Source organism: Physeter macrocephalus, chromosome 11 (assembly GCF_002837175.3).
Source record: "Physeter macrocephalus isolate SW-GA chromosome 11, ASM283717v5, whole genome shotgun sequence".
In the NCBI taxonomy this organism is placed as follows: domain Eukaryota; kingdom Metazoa; phylum Chordata; class Mammalia; order Artiodactyla; family Physeteridae; genus Physeter; species Physeter macrocephalus.
The window spans coordinates 156,358,937-156,378,664 of record NC_041224.1 but is presented as its reverse complement, the minus strand read 5'-3'; the positions used below and the strand labels follow the sequence as shown (position 1 = coordinate 156,378,664).

Below are 19,728 nucleotides of genomic sequence, written 5' to 3'. Positions count from 1 at the left end.
GCCATTGAGGAAGTGTGAATTATTCGAGTCTCAGCCTGGATAAAATCTGACCTTTTGACCACTTATTGTCCTAATGAAGGCATTCAGAAGATCTGCCACAAACTCAAGATACTTATCAGACCCCTACCTTATAATAACTCCTGACAGCCTATCTACTGATCAGACCCTTACTCTAAAATAACTCTTGATTCCTTAAGGACAAATATTTCCTTTCTCGTGTCAGAGTACAGCCTTGTGGCTTTTGCCTTTGTAAGCCCCTGGCCCTTTCTCTTCCCTGGAACAATCTTTTGACTTTACCAGAATCTGTGTCTCCTGAATTGCAATTCTTAAGACCCCCCCCCCCAATAAAGCTCTTTATTCTCTGCAGCCTCGATATTGATTATTGTTCAACAGAGATCACAAGAAATGGAATAATCCAAAGATGAATCCCTTCTTCCTCATCTGGTGCCAAGGAAGAAGGGAACAAGGGCTTCACTAGAGCCTTGTATTTCATCCATCTTGGGTTTATGACAGTGAATGTTTCTTCAGATTAAAATCTAACAGGGTATTATTCTCACTGAGAATCCGAGTTCATGAGTGAAAGATTTTAGGGGTAATCTCTAAGGGAGATTCTACAAGGGAGAAAGCTGAGGTCCAGGGAGGGCTCTGCCTGGCTACACAGGTAGTTAGCAGCAGAGCTAGGATGAGCCTTCAACTCTTCTGACATCCAGGCAGTACTCTTGTTGTCACAGGCATGCTAACGCGTAGCCCTACCCAGTAAACATGTATGGATAAATGGTTGAACTGAATAATTTACTAGGCATTTAAGAAATGCTGCATTCCTGTTTTAGAGTCATTAATCCCACTTCCAAGTCCTCGCTTTTAAGAGGGAGCCATCTAAGCCTTACCCTAGGCATGGTGTTGGGGACATTGTTCACTTTCAGGGTCATGAGCCCATCTTCTGGGGTCCCGGCTGTGGGTCCTCAGTACTAGGGACTGGTCAGTGGCATTGACGTGGGGATCTTACATGGAGAGTCAATGAAGACTCAACTCACTTGTCCCATTAGACTGGGAATTTGGGGGCTGTCTTCCTCTGCTGGCGCAGCAGACTGGCTGGCACCCAGTAACATGCGCCAGAGAAAAATTCTTCAGTAAGATCTGGTGTTAGAAAGGCACCTGGCTCTGCTGCTTAACACTCAGGTGATTTTCCTCAAGGCATTGCTCTGCACCTGAGTGTCTTCCATTGTTGAAGAGAGATACTGCTCCTGCTTACTTCATGGGGTCTTGGAGGGATTATTTGTACTTTTGAAGGTTATTAATACACAGGTTTTTGACGTGTTGCTTCAGCGGCTCTGTATTCTTGAAGGCAGAGATTATGTTATTGCACTTTTCATTATAAACCATTTATTGGCACCTGACCCCCTGTGTGCCTGTTTTTCATCTGTCCATTGGAGACAATACAACTTATTTTGCTTCCCACACAAGGTTGTTATGCCCTTCCCATGAGCTAATAACTGTGAAGGTCCTCTGTACATTGCAAAGAGCTTTACAAATGGAAGACATCAGAAAAATTACTACTGTTACTAGTAGTGCTTTGCACTTGACAACTTATGTATTTGAACAGAGCTACAGATATAGGCAGTTTCTAAAGACTAAAATTTTTCACTGTCCCACAGGAGCACCCTTATCAGGATTTAATATCTGGAGACTTTTTTCCAGATGTCAAAAAAGGCAGGTTTAGGATAGGTTTGGTTTAAATTGGAGGTTGGCACATAGACTCCGGGAACGATGCGGCGGACCCTTTAAGTATTGGGATGGAAGGGCGGAGCCGTCGTCAGGGACGCGACTGGGCCGCTGGGTTTCCAGGAAGTGACGTCAGGCGGCCGCAGAGATGGAGGACGTGCTGGACCTAGGCGAGGAGCGGCGTCGCGGCTCGGCCATCTCCGTGAGGACCGACTCGGGGGACTTGGGGCCAGGAATTAGCGGGTGGGGAGGAGCGACCCCGCCGGCCCCGGCTTCCCTGAGCTCCCTCGGCCCGGCCTGTCCCTTGCGGCCGGAGCGGGCCGGCTCTGAGCCTTGCGGGGGTGAGGCCGGGGAGGAGGCGGCCTCCCTCGCCCCGCCCCTGAGGCAGCGGTGAGCGCCTCCGCTGCTGGCCTAGGGTTTGCTTTCTTTAAAATCCTCAAAGAGTGGAAAACACATCCTGCCCCCGCCGGCCTCTGGGACCGGTGGGAAATTTCCCAGCTTCTCTCCGCTTTCTGGAGCTCCAAGTGCCGACTCCCCTAGAATGGACAGATCTGAGGGTGACTGGAGGGGCCCTGGCCAGAGTCACGCTTGCACTCATCCTAGTGCTTTTGCCTTGGGACATCTCATGGCAGAAGTTGATGTAAAAACTGTACTGTTTTATGCATGGAAGGAAGGAAGGCGTTAGGCAGGGAGGTCCTTTCTTGCCACTAATCCCCATGGGGAGGTGGGCGTTACCTCAGTTTTATAGTTAAGGAAATAAAGATTTATAACGCAGGGGAGTGGCTAGGTGCTTCGGGGGACCCAGAGGTCAGAGGGCGTATAAAGCTGTTGCATGGGTTAAAAAAAGTCAACCTCCAGGAACCTCGATTTCCTTATGTCTAGAATGGAGATGTTAATGTCTACTTCAAGGAGTTGCAGTGAAGATGAAATGAGATATGCGTGGAGAGCATTTAACACAGTGGCTGGCATGTGCTAAGTTATTAGAAGAGGTTAGCGACTGTTGCTTCTGAGGCTGTGATTTACCCAAGCTTATATATAAGTAAGCTGAGCTAGATTGAAGACCCAAGTTCAGTGTGTGTGTGTGTGTGTGTGTGTGTGTGTGTGTGTGTGTGTGTTAACTCCAACACAGCCTCATCAAGCCTTTTTACCTTTAAAATTATCGAAGATGACAGTCACTAAAAGATTGGCGCACAGGCAGGTCTTTAGTTTCTGCTGTGGAATCTCTACATGTTTTGAAGTGCCCTAGTAACATTGGAGATCCTCTAAGTAATTAGAGAGGAGATATGAGGACTGGGAGCAAATTGTTCTAGGAAGAAGCAGGTTGCTTGACTGACCAAGGAGAATATTATGTCACCAAGCCTTTCTGATATGTGAGCTTTTTTAGTACCGGGGGATGTGAATGTAGTTATTCATTCATTCTTTCAGCATATATTTATTGAGCCCCTTCTGTGTGTCAGGCATTGATTGTCCTAGGTGCTAGGGATATACCAGTGAAAAAAACGAAGTCCCTGCCCTCATGGGGCTTACATTTCAGTGGCAGAAGATGACAATAAACAGACTATAGATTTAAAACATATAAAAGCAGGTAGTAAAGTAGATTTTCTGCCGGTCATTACTGTGGATTTATACAGGGTCTTCAAAAAGTTTGAAACCTTAAAATACTTGACAATTATTAGAGAAACCGCCTACAAACAGCATTTAAAGACAAGATCCTTGAATTTTTGTTTGAGCACAATCACTGCATGTAGTATGCCGTATTCAGAAACCCAATGTTATGATAAATGGAAAAGGGCAGCCATAGGTGAAGGAGTGCAATTGTCTGTCTTGGGAAGAAAATGAGCTGGTTATTGTCAGAAAGATTGTTTCTGTCATCCCTGAAACCTAAATGATTGATTAGAATTTGACATGTAAATACTACATAAGGGTTTTTATGCAGGTCTCATGTAACCGCTCTCAGTTCATTGGTGCAATCAGTTCTTAGAACATCTTAAAAGAAATTCCAGCAGGGCATAGTGGAAGGAACTCAGGATTTGAAGGCAGAAGAAGATTTAGCTCTTAAATTTATCTGCCACTTAATTGCTTTCCTGGGTCTCAGTTTCCTCATTTGTAAAGTGGCCTGAATCCCAGTCACTGTTACTGTGAAATCAAATGAAGCTACATCAAATGAGATCTAAAAGTGCTTACATTAATGCTGTTTTTTTTTTTTTTTTAAGAAAAATGTAAACATTTCACCACCCACTAGTCTGCCTAAAGAATGTTTTGTGTACGTGCTGGGAGGCATTTGAAACACAGAGCCTCCACCCCAGCAGGGCTTTGGGAAACACGTGCAGATGGTTCATTTGATGACTCAGAATTTGAAGTGGTCTGATGTCCAAAGCTAATGTCTCAAGATTCTTGTGAGATCTTTCCTTTAATGACTGTAAGTGCAAATCCAAGTAGTGTACACGTCAAAGCAAATGCTATCTGTATTTCTCTGGTTTCAGTTACCATGGAATTTCTTTCCCCCCCAAATGCCTTTTGGATAACTATTTTCATGCCAAGCTGCAGCTTTGAAATTCGGCCTTCATAAAATCCCACATAGGAACATGGGAGCCTTGACCACACTCTTCCTGGGCTATGGCATGAGGTCCCTGCCCCCTCTAGAGGAATTTCTAGCTGCATTTCTTTGGGTAGAAAAGGTCTATGGCCATTAAGAGAAAACACTGTGATCAGTACATGAATTTCCTGCTCTACTGTATAGAACTGACCACGGGCGCTTTGTTTTAAGGGTTTGGAGCCTTTTCGAAGTATATACTCAAGTTGCTCAAATCCCATCCTCCACCGTGTCATCATAAATCCAGTCCTTGCTTACCTTGGCACGATTGTCTTCCTCATAGTGGCTCAAAGACGTTTGGGTCAGCAATGCCCCTCATCTCTCCTTACAGGGAGCCAAGATGGGGCGCCGAGCTCAACAGGAGTCAGCTCAAGCCGAGAATCATCTCACTGGCAAGAATTCCTCTTCGACTCTGTCTGCAGAGGTGAGTGTTAAAAAAACTCTGAAGAAATGCACTCTAAGAGTTAGCGATTACTCAGTGAGCAAGGATTTGGTATTTCATATTTTTTTCTCCTTCTTCTCTTTAATGTCAGCCTTCCTCCTGTCTTGATTTGGGAATTCCCTTCCTCGGCATTTGTCTTATTAGCAAGAAGTGAAAGAGGAACTTTTTTCTTTTGATGCCAGAGTAGTTTCTGTGTATTGCTTTATATTCCCAGTGAAGAAGTTTTGCACGTCAACTGAAGCAAGGGACTGGGAGGTTTCAAAATGCAGCCAAAATCCGGGTTTTTATTCCTGCCAGATAAACGCCAGTGAGGCATGCTGGTGACGTAAAGTTGGATTACACAACTGGACATTTGCTCTTGGTGGTGACCTGCGCTTTCTACAGTTTTCAGGCAGGAAGGGGATCCGTACTGGCCTTACTTTCCTGGAGACTTTTCAAAGTGGCCTGGAATCGTGGGAATTTATCCAGCCTCTTTGCAGAGGGTGGGTAATCTTGATGAGCATTGCTTTTAATGCCAGGGCACTATTTTCAGCGGTTTACTCAGAACTTCTTTTCACCCTCCTCTGCCCATTTGAAAAAACTCTGCCCTTTTCAAGAGCCGGCTTCAGGGTAATCCTCGCTGTCAGCTCTTCCTAACTTCTCCAGGCTGACTTAGGGCTCCTACTTGTCAGTTCCCGTAGTACCTGTTATAGAACATCTCACATTATGCACTAATTTTCTTTTTATGTGCCTGGCCCACTAGACAGTGAGTTTCTGGGCAACAGGCAGCCTGGCTTCTCAGTTGCCCAGCTCATTGACCTACAGTAGGTTTATAACAGATGAGGGCATCTCTGCTGGGAGGCCTTATGGGCCAGGCAGGTGCCTGAGTACAGCATGCTGGGGACAAGATACAGACACACTTGACTTACATATCACATAGGTAGGAATATCCTTCACTTTCATCAGAAATAAGATATCCGCCATGTCTTTAAGTGTTCCACATGGACCTTTCAGTTTATCTTTCATTTTCTCACTGATTGTAGAAATATGGGTACAGAGAATCATTCCTCCTCTCAGATAACAACCATGCCAACACAGGAAAGCTGGCGACTGAACCTTGGCCTCATTGCCTGAAGATGGTAGGGAGAGACTGGCGGGGGGGGGGGGGGAATTGTGGGAAAATCAGAGGCCACATGTACGCTCCAAAGGGTAACCTCTATCTAGCCACAGCCAGCTGGTGCTGTGGGGAATATAGGTCCAGTACTGCCAGCTCTTCTGATTTTCCAAGAGATGGCAGTCTAAAATTTTATGTGAAAGCAACATGTTTTTAGAGGTTAACGACTAATTATAAAAATTAAATCACCATATGGGCTAGATTAGGCCTGAGGGTTGTCAGTTTGTGACTTTGACCATAGCACCTCCATTATAGAGCTTATTACATTGTATTCTAATTATTTATATGCCTGGCTCCCTCAGAAGATGTGAGCTTTTGGAAGGCGACCGTTGTGTTTCACCTTTATCCCCCTTTGTTTATCGCGGTGCCTGGCACAGAGCAGGCATGCCATTGACACTGCAAAGGGTGAGGGGGTGAAGTACATAGTGTGTGATGAGGGGCTCTTAGAAGCTGAATAAGAGCGTTACAGGGTCAGGGGTGGCAGACTGTGGCACACTGGAGACACAGTTAAGGGGGTATAATGGAGGGAGATAGTGAAAGAAGATATACTAGACCCATCTCAAGGAGCTTGAACTGCAATGGATGGGCAAGCCAATGACTGGATCAGTGGAAGTCTACTCTTGGCCTTTGGAGGATCCGTCCCAACACCAGATCATTAATTCATTTATTTAACAAGTATTTATTGAAGCTTACTGTGTGTCAGGCACCATTTTAGGGGGCCGGCATATTTCAGTGAACAAGAGCCAAATCTCCTGCCATAATGGAACTTATATTCTCGTGATCACTGGCACTCACAAAGGCTAATTACAAGCCTACCCAATTGTGAAGGAGGTTATAGCCACCTTAGTGGTGAGGTGAGTGAGTCTGAGATGGGCCGGGATGTCCTGATGGCCTTGAAGCCTCTGTGGCGCCCACACCAAATCAGCTACCCAGCTGGGGTCAGTAGGCATGGTTCACCTACCCGTCCCCTTCCCCTCGGCTCAGGGGAGGGTCAGTACTGTGAGCACCTAACTCCAAAGTCGCAGACGGTGATGAACCTGTCAGGGTTTCAGCCTTTCTAGAATACCTACTTATTTCTGCAGAGGCATGTACCTTTTTTTTTTGGCCCCATCTGGGCCTTAGTATTTTTTCTGGGAGATGATGAAAAGTCATTCTGGGGACTTCCCTGGTGGCACAGTGGTTAAGAATCCACCTGCCATTGCAGGGGACACAGGTTCGAGCCCTCCGGGAAGATCCCACATGCCACGGAGCAACTAAGCCCGTGTGCCACAACTACTGAGCCTGCGCTCTAGCGCCCGTGAGCCACAACTACTGAGCCCACGTGCCTAGAGCCCGTGCTCCGCAACAAGAGAAGCCACCGCAATGAGAAGCCCACGCACCGCAGCGAAGAGTAGCCCCCGCTCTCGCATCTAGAGAAAGCCCGCATGCAGCAGCGAAGACCCAATGCAGCCAAAAATAAATAAATACATTTATTTTTTAAAAAAAGAAAGAAAAAAGAAAAGTCATTCTGTTCTTCACCCAGCTGGTGCCTCTGACAGCAAAATGCCAGTCAGAATTCCAGGATTCCTTCTCTCCCTGAATTGAGGTTTAAAGCAGCGTGGGCAGCCTCCCCTGGGGCCAGATGCACACTGTGCTGTGTGGGCCTTTTTGGCTGTTTCTTTCTAAGATTAGATTCTAAGACTTATGTGTGTGTGCCCATTTACATTCCAGTTCTGAATGTATTACTTGATATATTTATTTTTGTCCTTTCACTGACTGTATTCTAGGTTGAAGCTATTCATGAAAACGTAAATATGGTACCTGGGGGCTGTCAGACATACTGGAGTTACTTTAGAGTTATATAGGAATTAGTTCAAGCAAATGATGATTTTAAAGCGAGCTGGCGGGATGGGGAGCTCTGTGGAGGAAGCAGAGCAGCTTCCAGGTCTGCTGGAATAGAGGGAACACGGGCTTGGCATCTGAAAACCAGGGCTTGAGCTTGGGCTCTGCTAATTGCCTGGATCGTGAACAATTCCACTAATCTCTCTAATCCTCCATTTCATTATCTGTCAAACAGTGGTAACAATACTACCAAGTTGATGTGAGGATTAAGTGAGATACGTATTTACAAGCACTTTAGTAAACTGAAAGGCACTGTACAAATGTTCATTCATTCAGTAAGCAGTGAATACGATAATATTTGGATGGAGCTTTGCTCTTGTTATTAAAGGGCCGCACAGAAGGAGGATGTGAGCCTGGGTCTCTTTTAGAAGCAATTTGGAAGTCTCTCCAAGGGGTTGCTACTCATTTGTCCACAGGCTGACTAGTAGTGATCTGAAGCAGGTTTTGTGCTTCCAAGACGCAGTGGGCATTCCTCCTGAAGAGTGGATAAGAGCACAGGCCTTGCGGTTAGACAGCCCTGGGCTGAAATTCTGGCCCTGCCACATGTTAGCTCTATGGCTCAGCAAGTTACTTAACCTCTTCAAGCCTCAGTTTCCTCACTGATAAAACAGGGTTAGTATTACATACTTGATAGGGTGGCCAGAAAGAAAAAACAAGATAACAGGTATAAAGAAAGCCCTTAACCCAGTCTGACCCATACGTGCTCAGTATATAATTGCTAACCATTAATGTCTCTCCAGAGCTCGGGTGTTCTGTTATTGTGCCTTAACCCTCTCTACGGTTAAAAACTGGTGGCCTTCAGGCTGAATTTCGCCTACAACCATGTCTTCTTTGATCTGTACAAAATTAAACATTTTTTAAAACTTGGTTGTTATCATTTCTAAATTAGGAAAATGTATGCGAAAATCCAGATTTGGGGCTCCTCTTTGAAACCAGAAGTTCTGGCACAGCGGGAATGCTGGGCTGGCATCCCCACGTGGCAGCAGTTGGCTGCAGCTGAGAACGGTGCTTGCGTACGCTTGGCCTGCCCTGTCCAGCTCACCATTTCTTACTTGAATACACCTGGTCAGATTTACTCACATCTGATCTACCTGGCTCCTGTTTCCATTCAAGTTAAAACTCCTGCTCTTTTAGGATGGATTGATTTTCAGGTATGCTTATCGGTATTGAATTTAGCTATATGCATCGGAAACTCAGCCCCACGGCTTGGAGCAGGCAGGAGTGATTTTTCTCACAGCAAGAAGTCCAGTGGAGGGCAGGGTGAATGCGGTCACTGGAGAAGGTCCCGCGTTACCCTCACCCCCTCTAGACACCTGCTCTGCCATCTGGAACTTGTAACTTGTTCTCATGGTTGCTGACATGATGGCTGGTTGTTCCCCAGGGATCCAATCTGTATTTTAGGTGAGGAGAGGGGGAAGAGTGGAAGAGTTCAGGGGTTCATGCCAACGAAGCGTGTCCCTTCTTATCAGGAAAATGATAGCCAGAGACCTCACCAAGTAGACTTCTAGTTATATGTCATTGGTCCGAACTGGGTCTTAAAACCACCTTAAATTTCAAGGGCGTTCTCAGCTGGGCATGTTGCCACACCCATCACATTGGGGTTTTGGGGTTAAGGAGAAGAGGAATGACTGTTGAGTAGGCAGTTTGCGACTGACATATCAATTTTTAAAAAAATAGAATTTATACAGTTTGTTTTTTGTTGTTTTTTTTTTTTTCTTGTAGGCTTGGGTATAAAAGGAAAGAATTATTTTTAGTAGCAAAAAAAATAAAAATAAAAAATCCACATTCCTCTCCCGTTTTCTAATTTGGGGTTGTGTAGAGTTCAGTGAAAATTCGTATGCCCTCAAGTTCCAAGACATCTGATGCAGTTGCCTGTGTCAAATCTTGCCTGGATCTTTTCCTTCTTCCTGTTTTCTCTGTAACCCCTCAGGGCTTTCTGCCTGTAGGATACCTGTGGCTCAGCCCAGGTAATTAGACTCTTCCTCCCTCTCTGAAAGAAGAGGAAAGGTCTCTTTATTGCTTGGTCAATCTGTAAATTTTCAAATAATTTCAAAGAACTTACCTGCCTAATCATACTGATTAACCAGAAAGATGAACTCTTCCCGTGGTTTCACTAGCTCAGCGTTGATTAGCGTCATGCCTGCTTCTTTCAGGTTGTTGGGAAGGTCAAATTAGGTAATGCACAAAAGGTGCCAGCACACAGGCACCTCTCAAGAAATGGTAACTACTAAGAAAGTTTATGACTGCGTCCCTCTGCTTTTTTGTGGGTTTTTTTGTTGTTGTTTTTTTTTTAACCACCTGTTACAAATCAGGCTTGGATCCCTAGATGCACAGTTCAGTTAGCAGTTCAGGTTGGCATTACAATTATGGAGATTTTAACTGGCGCCATGATGAGCGTCTTCACGTCTGCAGTGAATAACTTTTTCTGGGCAGAGCAGCTCTGAGAATTAAACTGGATTTTTATGCCTGAGCTTTCACCTTCTGTCATTCAAATGATGCTTCTCCTACACAACCTCAAGAAAAGACCTGGATGCCTTCTACCATTAAGTTACACTACCATACGCTGAAGTTGGGAAAAAGGAATCTCAGGGCAAAACCTCAGGACTGGCCTGGTTTTTGTTTTTATTTTTGGGGGCTGCCCCACGGGGCTTGTGGGATTTTAGTTCCCCGACCAGGGATTGAACCCAGGCCCTCGGCAATGAGAGAGCAGAGTCCTAACCACTGGACCACCAGGGAATTCCCTGGCCTGTCTTTTGGATGAGCATTTCTCACTTGGGTCTAAAGCAGTTTGTAGCTTACCTTCCATTTTGCAGATTGTCCTTGTAATGATAAGAGTTATAGCTGACATTGGAACGGTTCCTACCTCCCTGTCAATTACACACACTATCCTATTTAAGCCCCGTGGTAACTCTTAAAGTAGTTACTGTACTTATTGTCTCATTTTAGCTGTGACGACACTGAGACTTCAAGGAGTCGAGTGACTTGTCCACAGTCATTCAGCTAACGTCTGGCTGTACTCTCAGACTCCAGACAGATTCTTAAACACCGCCTAACTTCTCCTACCTGCTGGATAGTTAGATGCACAAACCTCCCAGTAGAGAAAGGCTTTTGGCGGGAGCTGAGAGACTTTTGGGTTTTCCTCTTGGAATCCTTTTGGTGAGGGAGTAAGTTCTCACTTGATTATCCTTATTCGTCCACTTGTCTGGAAAAGTGTTTGAGACACAGCTGTTCTCTTTCTCTTCCTCCTCCGCCCCCCATCCCTTTGGTGCTCCTCCTAGGACGCAGAACTGACACTCAGCCAGATTCTCTTGCAGGAATCTGAGAAATGCTGCTGGGCTCATGTTCCCAAATTAGGCCAGTTTCCTCATCCCCCAGCAGCTCTACTCAGCTGGAGCTTCCCTGGCACGTTGCATTACGTCTCTTGCCCTCCGCCTGTTCCTGACTGGTCTGCCAGCGGGCAGTTATTTTCAGCCCAGCTAGGGTTATCTGCTGACCCTTTTTGGTGACATTTTTCTTCTTTCTCACAAAAATAACTTTCCTAGATTAGTCACATTTTTCAGCCTTTTTCGTAGTCCCTCTCCAATGGGCTGGATTGAATGATGCTTCTGATAACGTCGTAGGAGAGGGATGCGGGGAATCCGACGTGGAACCCGTTGATGAGGAATGCGTTTTCCACACTTCATCTGTAGGTCACGCTCCGTATGCCTCACTTTTGAACTCTCCCTCGGGGTGGGCAGATGTGCATTCCCGACCCATCCCTGGGGCTGGCCACTACGTGGGCGGGAACGTCATCCCCGGGGTAGATCACGCGATTGGAAATAGCATCTCAAGATTCTCCTCCAGCGCTTACTCGGTCTCTTTCAGCACTCCAGTACAATGCCCTCATGCCTCCTTCTACTATGTATTACGTGTAAAGCTGGCTTCCTACCAGAAATGTGGTGCTTGAAGATCACTTAAAATTCTCTCCCTCACCTGTGGGGAGGGTTAAGTCAGAACCACGTGTAAGAGTTTATTTAGCTCAGTGCTCCTTTAAGTTAGCCGCTGTTATTATCTACACAACCTAAGAGGTAGAAACGATGATCATTTTGTCTTTAATCCCAGCTTTGCCAATTCCTCGGTGTGTATTCTAGGCAAGTTACTTAACCACTCTGAGCCTGTTCCTCATCTGCTGAATGGAGTAATAGTAGTAGCTATCTCCTAGTGTTGCTGGAGGATTAAATAAGAGAATGTACACAGCTCTTAGGACAGTGCCCGCCGCATGCTAACTGTTATTGTCATTATCTGTGTCACATGAGAATTAGAAGGTATTTTCAGTTTCTCTTCAATTGAAGTTCTGTTCAAGATACAGAGATATTCTTACTTCATCAAACTAACTGGCTCTTAGGGCAAAGAAACATTTGGATGAGAAATCCTTTTGGTGAGAATTCTTTGCGCCACTTAAGACCCGTTTTGTATGTCTCCTTGACCAGTTGTTTGCTAATACCTTTTCATCTTCTTTTCAAAACCTAACCCTCTATCTAGAGATTGGCAGTCTTTCCAAAGAGTGATCCTTAATTGCTGACTTAACATCATTTTGTTGTTCTGGGGCATATGGGTCGAAAAATGAGGAGGGCAGGAGTGACCTTGGTGACCTCAGTGACCTTGGAGTAGAAGGTAACATCCATTCATTTCTTCATTCATTTGCTTATGAAACTTGATTGAGTGCTTTCTGTGTGCCAGGCATTGTGCTTGAAGCTGGCAGTACAGTGACAAACCAGACATGCTCCCTGTTCTCTCTGAACCTTGATCTGGGGGCTGCAGAGAATTAAGTGCCAGGTGGGGGTGAACACGGAAAGATATGGAAATGCCTTCATCGAGCCCTTTTACTTTGGGGGAAATCTGGAAAGGTTTTCTGGAAAAAGTCATGTTTGAGTTGAGACTTGAAGGATGACTGGAAGTTAGCCAAGGGAAGGATGGGCCAAGGAGGGAGAGAATATTCCAAGTAGAGAGATGAGCATGTGTCAAGTTTTGGAGGCCAAGGAGAGAGCATGGCACAGGGGATTTGTTAGTGGAGCAGTTGACCATACAGGCGATGGAATAGTGGTCCTCAGTGACTTCTGCAAGCAGTGTGATGTTTTTCAAATATTCAAAAACCAGCCCCCTTGCCTTTTTTGACAAATGAACCATGTGAGACCAACATTTCTTATATGACACTGAAATAATTGGTAATATTCTGAAGTTTAGACTGTGACCTTTCAACATTTTTCTAGCCTTATCTTTCACTGATGCATCTTCAATGCAACCATTATACTTCTCTCTCTATGCGTTTATGTTTTCTGGTCAGGAAACCTCTGAGAAGTGCTTGAGTAGTATTGATGGCTTGGAAGTCTTCTGGCTCATCCTTTTTAAAGAGGGGCTTAGTAGATCTGTAGTTTACAGTGTTCACACTTAATTTATGTCCTAAAAATTCCTAGGTTCCTCTAAGGATAGAGTGTGTGTGTGTGTGTGTGTGTGTGTATTAGATCCTGGTAACTCTAGGAGAGAAATCATGGAAGTAATTTTGAATTAGTCATGATCTGATAGGATTTAGAAAATGTCTTTTGATTTCACAAAATAAGAGATTGTCACCCAGACTCTAGTAATTACAAGTGTATGCTAGATGCTTAATATAAGTATGTGTAAACGGATCAGTGATACAAGCCCAGTTAGTGCCTGCGATCTATTACTACTGCATTGCCTCAAGAAAGATGAGAATACCTGTTGTAGTCTTCTCAGTGTTCCTAATTTGCATACACATGATTAACAGCCATAGATCATATCTGAGCCATTTGGTATGGGTCAGATATGGAATCATAGTATTGGAATTTGGTTTGACTTCTCTTTGGGGTAAGTAGACTACTGGCTTATATTCAGAAATTTTTTTCTGGTATATGAAAATTTTCATGGTAATGATACTTTTATTGCAAAGAAAATTGACTTATATTCAGGCAAGGTTACCAGAGCAAAGACTTCTCAGAATCTTTGGCTGTAAATAGTATTCCGTTAGGAAAAAAATAAATTGAGAATTAGAGAAATGGTTTAAACCACTATAAACTCTCCTGGACTGAGTCAGTTGCCTCATAACTGGTCTCTCCTTTTGTATTATTGCCCTCCTGCAGGTCAGCTCTAGTGGTCTTATAAAATATGCATCATTCATTTCACACTCAAAACCCTTTAAAGGACACCCGTTGCCCTTAAAACAAAAAATCCCAAATGCTTAACTTTGCCCCTTTGTGATTCGGGCCTTCCTATGTCTCCAGCCTCATTCACACCGGCTACCTTGTGGCAGTCACAGGGAGTCGTTACTTTGCTTGTACAGTTCCCTATTCTAGCTCCTTAGAGTACTGTAATTCCACAGAATAGAATAGAATAGAACAGAATAGAATATTCCCTGGAATACTTACCCATGCTCTTTGCTGGGCTGACTCCAACTTCTTCTTTGGGTTCAGCTTGAATATCCCCTCTTCTGTTTTAATGAGAATATTACCTTCTCATTTAACTTAGCGCCCCGTATTGTACTTTGGTAGCGTTTTTTTGTTGGTGGTGGTGTTTTCTTTTTCTTTTTTACTTTTTTTTCTGTCACCCCAACCGCGGTTTGTAACTGTATGTCTGTGTAATTATTTGGGTCCATCTCCCTCACTAATGGCACCCTCCAGAAGCTCCTGCTCGCTCCCCTGAGCCTGGCACTTTGTAGGTCCTCAGTGAATGAGAACCAGGCGTGGAGCATGCTGTGTTCAGCTCAGGGGCGGATTAGCTTGAGGGGCCTGTGGGACCACCATCTGGAGATGTCTGGGAGGCTTTGATGTGTGGGCCTCATGCTTTGGACTGGGCTCTGAGTTAGAGCTAAGGGTTTGGGAGCCATTCGTATCAAGGTGGTAAATGAGAGCCCAGCTCTGGAAGGGAGAGTTTGTAGAGAGAGAAGAGGAGAGGCTCTCAGCCAGAATCCGAGGAACCCGCATGTTTAAGGGACACATGGCCAAGGAAGGAGGAGGAGGAGACGGGGGAGGAGTGGCCAGAGGGGAGAGGGCATCACCAGGCCCCTGTGCTGTCCAGAGCACAGGTAAGAGACAGTGTCAGGGACTCAGGGATCAGGAGGGTCCAGGAAGGCGAGACCTTCCCTCTGGAGCAGGGTCTGTCTGATTGAGCAACTAGGGTTCCCTGTCCTCACAGGGGAGCAGTCAGAGAAGGGGCCATGTGCACCTAGCACAGGGCCACACAGCAGGCAGGCTGTCAGTAAATATTTGCTGAAAGAATTCAGTGGATAGGTTATGATGCTCGTGTACTCACCACCAAATGTAAAGCGCCTCCCTGTCTCCTTCCCAGATCTCTTTCTTCCTTTTCCTCTGTTATTGAGCCTTCCTCTGTTTCTCCTTTTTTCCCCTCCTCTTTCTCTTTTTCCCGTATCTCTTCCTGTTTTTTATTCTTCACCAGCGATAACAGAGGACTCCATCCCCCATACTCCTCTTTGCCCATCCATTCCTATATATTTTTATTGATGTATTTAAAAGTAGAATTTTATTCCTTCATTTATTTATTCACTTATTTATCCTGCATTTAATATAATATACACTTTCCAGTGCAAAAATGAATAAGATAACTTCATATTCTAGTTATATCGACCCACACACTTAGACCAAAATATTATAATATTTAAGTGGCATCAGAGAGTGGGAGCACAGAAGGAGCAACCAACCCTGCCTGGGACTTAGGGATGGCATCCCGAAGGAGGTGACCCTTGAGATGGGTTGCAGTGAACGAGGAGGGATTTGCCAAGAAGAGGGAAGGGCAGCAGGAAAAGCCTGTTCTAAGGCATATGCGTCGTTACGGGGCCTGGTGTTTCCAGGGCACAGTGAACAACTTGGTGTCTTAGGAACGAAGGCCTTGCATTCCAAGTGGAGGAGTTTGGATTTATTTTATATGTTGTAGGGATTTCACAAAGATTTTAAAGCAGGGAAAATGTTATTGACTTTGTTTTCTAGGAAAGTGAATCTGGCAGCTATGTGGAGGATAGTCTAGAGGGGAAGAGCTTGTTGGCAGGGAGACCAGTGGGAGGCGGTTGGAGCATCTCCTCCTGAGATGATGAGCCATGAACCAGGCAGTGTTCCCAAACTTCAGGCATTCCCAGACCGTTTTTACAGTTTCGGGTATCCACATACCACTTGCATTAGTGTTAACAATTTTCTTTAAATCACCTCCCTTTTTATACTTAAATGCATTTATTTTTGAAAAGAAACTACAGTTTTTGATAGTTATGCTTTTCCCAATACACATTAAAATACACATATGGCTATTTTTAAGAGGCACATCCGTGTACCACCTCCAGTCACCTTGCTTACACCAGTGGCGTGCGTACCTTACTTTGGGAAACGATAAATTAAAGCCTGGCAGAGCGGTGAAGAGGAGAGGGCAGTGCCCAGAGACATTTTTCAGGGAAGATGGATAAGAGGTGGTAACAGATTGACTGTTGGAGGTAGGAGGGAAGGAGTGTCTGGAGTTGACTCCATTTGTAGCCGAAAAGGCTGGATGGATAATGATATATATATCTGAGACTGAGAATTTAAAGAGTCTCAGCAGTGCGGGGACCGAGAAGAGATGATTGTTTCAATTTGGGGCACGTTGAATGTGAGTTGCCTTCAGGATTTTCAAAGAGATCTGTTGAGTAAACAGTTGAAAATTTGGTCTGGAGAAAGTTGGAAACGAGCGTTAACAGATGTGGGAGTTACCAGCATATATCATATAATCTGGGGTCTCTAAGAGGAACATACAGGAAGAACTTCTGATTCCTTTGTGTGGCACATAGACCCTTCATTATTTCCAGGTGCAAATGTGTGAGGGTTTTAAGCAGAGAAGAGAGACAGATTTGCATTTTAGAGAGAGCACGTTGGCAGTAATTGGTCAGGGATGGATCCAGGTTTCGTGGGTCCTGAAACTTATACAATTTAGAGACCTTCTTTAAGAAAAAAAATTCAAAATTATGAATTCAAAATGGATATGAAAGTAAATACTTAGGTGTAATGAGAAAAGAAATCACAGCCAAGTTACTAGGCCTTGGCCATTCAGGTTTCTTTCTTGGAGTTCTTGTTAGGCAGTGTACCAGAAATCCTTGCATAGACATGCCTCCTGATTGAGAGCTGGCTTCTCCTCCCTATCTAGAACTCTGTAACTCCTGTCTAGAACTCTCTGTAACTCCTAGGGGCCCATGCAGGCAGGGGTGGAGTATAGACTGGAGGAAGGTGAGACTGGAAGCAGGGAGCTCAGGTAGGACCCAGCTGAGAGAAGGCAAAACATGAGCTTGTGAAGCCTTAATTTGCATGGTTGTGCAGTTTTCTCCAACACCCCTCAGCAGGCTAGGTATTGACACAGTGAAGGCATAGGATTGGCTTGATCCCGGTTCGGGGGAGCTCTAGGGGAAATGTAGGACATGAATACCATCAGGACCATGGAAGTGAGCTGGGTTGATAGGGAAGGAAGAGAAACCAAGAAGGAAGTTCTTAGATCAGGAGGGGAGGAAGGGACTAGGTATTTCAGATTGGAGCAGCTCCAGAGTATGCGCTGGAAAAAGTAGCAAGGTCATTGGCATTTAAAGGATCAGGGAACGATGAGGCATTAGATGAACTGTTCATGTGAACCTTGACTTTACTTAGAACGATGGGACTAGTGTTGGAGCAGGAATGCCCACAGTTTTGCTCAATGTGCGCTCAGGCAATTATTTGTGACAGGGATGAAGAAGGTAAGAGATGCGATGTAGCTGAACAATATGAGTTTCAAAAAAATGTTCCATAATAATTTGAAAGAGTAATGGTCTAGAGGAACTTTGGGGAGTGAGACAGGAGGGTTACCTTGGGACCCTTGTTCGTGGGGTTTTAAAGAATGAGCAGGCTCTTCTTGAAAGAGCTGCAGGAGAAATGAAGTCCGTAGGGGAAAGCCAGGATTTAAGAGAGGCAAGGAGGTGGAAAGAGTGGGCTGTGAATAGAGAATGTCTCATCTGCTTGGGAACCATAGGATTGTGGGCAGAAAGCCTCATTGACGTCATTAGCTAGGCTAGATTTCTTCTCATTATGTGGCATGTCAATAATTACTGAGAAGGAGCAGAATGATAGTAAAATATTCTCTTAATAATGATACTTTACAGGAAAAGGGTTCTGACTAATGTTCAGTGTGATTGGTGACAGACTGAAACATTTCTGGTCACATGCCTTTACCCAGCGTGATAGAGAATTATGTCACCGTGTTTGGCCGATTGCTTTTATATTCCATTTTAATCCCTCCGTTGGCTTTTTAGGTACAGCTTTTTAGACTGTTTTTTTAGTGGTTGCTCTAGGGATTAGAATATGCATCCTTAACTTATCACTGGCTAGCTAGTGTTAGTGTTATACCACTTCACATAAAATGTGAGACCCTTGTGACAGTATAAACCCATTTGTCCCCTCTTATCCTTTGTGCTAGTAATGTCATGTACTTTAAAACTACATAACTTTATAAAACCCACAATACAATTGTCATTTCACTTTAAACAGTTGTCACTTGGAGAAATTAAGAAAAAAGATAGTCTTTTTTTTTTTAATGTTATTTATTTATTTTTTATACAGCAGGTTCTTATTAGTTATCTATTTTATACATATTAGTCTATATATGTCAACCCCAGTCTCCCAATTCATCCCACCACCACCGCTTTCCCCCCTTGGTGTCCATACGTTTGTTCTCTACATCTGTGTCTCTATTTCTGCCTTGCACACCGGTTCATCTGTACCATTTTTCTAGATTCCATCCACATATATGTGTTAATATATACGATATTTGCCTTTCTCTTTCTGACTTACTTCACTCTGTGTGACAGACTTCTTGGCTATTGTAAATAGTGCTTCAGTGAACATTGGGGTGCATGTGTCTTTTTGAATTATGGTTTTCTCTGGGTGTGTGCCCAGTAGTGGGGTTGCTGGGTCATATGGTAATTCTATTTTTAGATTTTAAGGAACCTCCATACTGTTCTCCATAGTGGCTGTATCAATTTACATTCCCACCAACAGTGCAAGAGGGTTTCCTTTTCTCCACACCCTCTCCAGCGTTTGCTGTTTGTAGATTTTCTGGTGATGCCCGTTCCAACCAGTGTGAGGTGACACCTCATTGTAGTTTTGATTTGCATTTCTCTGATAATTAGTGATGTTGAGTAGCTTTTCATGTGCCTCTTGGACATCTCTATGTCTTCTTTGGAGAAATGTCTATTTAGGTCTTCCACCCCTTTTTTAATTGTGTTTGTTTTTTTAATACTGAGCTGCATCAGCTGTTTATATGTTTTGGAGATGAATCCTTTGTCCGTTGACTCGTTTGCAAATATTTTCTCCCATTCTGAGGGTTGTCTTTTTGTCTTGTTTATAGTTTACATTGCTGAGCAAAAGCTTTTAAATTTCATTAGGTCCTATTTGTTTATTTTTGTTTTTATTTCCATTACTCTAGGAGGTGGGTCCAATAAGATCTTGCTGTGATGTATGTCAAAGAGTGTTCTTCCTATGTTTTCTTCTAAGAGTTTTATAGTGTCCCATCTTACATTTAGGTCTTTAATCCATTTTAAGTTTATTTTTGTGTATGGTGTTAGGGAATGTTCTAATTTCATTCTTCTACATGTAGCTATCCAGTTTTCCCAGCACCACTTATTGAAGAGACTGTCTTTTCTCCACTGTATATCGTTGCCTCCTTTGTCATAGATTAGTTGACCACAGGTGCTTGGGTTTATCTCTGGGCTTTCTATCCTGTTCCATTGATCTATATTTCTGTTTTTGTGCCAGCACTATATTGTCTTAATTACTGTAGCTTTGTAGTATAGTCTGAAGTCAGGGAGTCTGATTCCTCCAGCTCCGTTTTTTTCCCTCACGATTGCTTTGGCAAAGATAGTCTTTTATCACCCGTATGCTTACCATTATA

General features: G+C 44.2%; 1 protein-coding gene across 7 annotated transcripts in view; it reads left to right on the top strand.

Moving 5' to 3' along the window:
* Positions 1-1,504: 1,504 nt before the first annotated feature.
* The window catches only part of IFT43 (intraflagellar transport 43), a 137,963-nt gene continuing 119,739 nt past the window's right edge, over positions 1,505-19,728 (top strand). For 2 of the 7 annotated variants that reach the window (XM_028496217.2, XM_028496216.2), the window contains exons 1-2: positions 1,513-1,924; positions 4,647-4,739. In XM_028496217.2, the coding sequence (XP_028352018.1) occupies positions 1,871-1,924; positions 4,647-4,739 (147 nt within the window). In that variant the 5' untranslated portion in view covers positions 1,513-1,870. Of the gene's footprint in view, positions 1,925-4,646; positions 4,740-19,728 lie in introns of all 7 variants that reach the window. The other 5 variants (XM_055088640.1, XM_028496215.2, XM_055088637.1 and 2 more) reach the window with 5 other exon arrangements.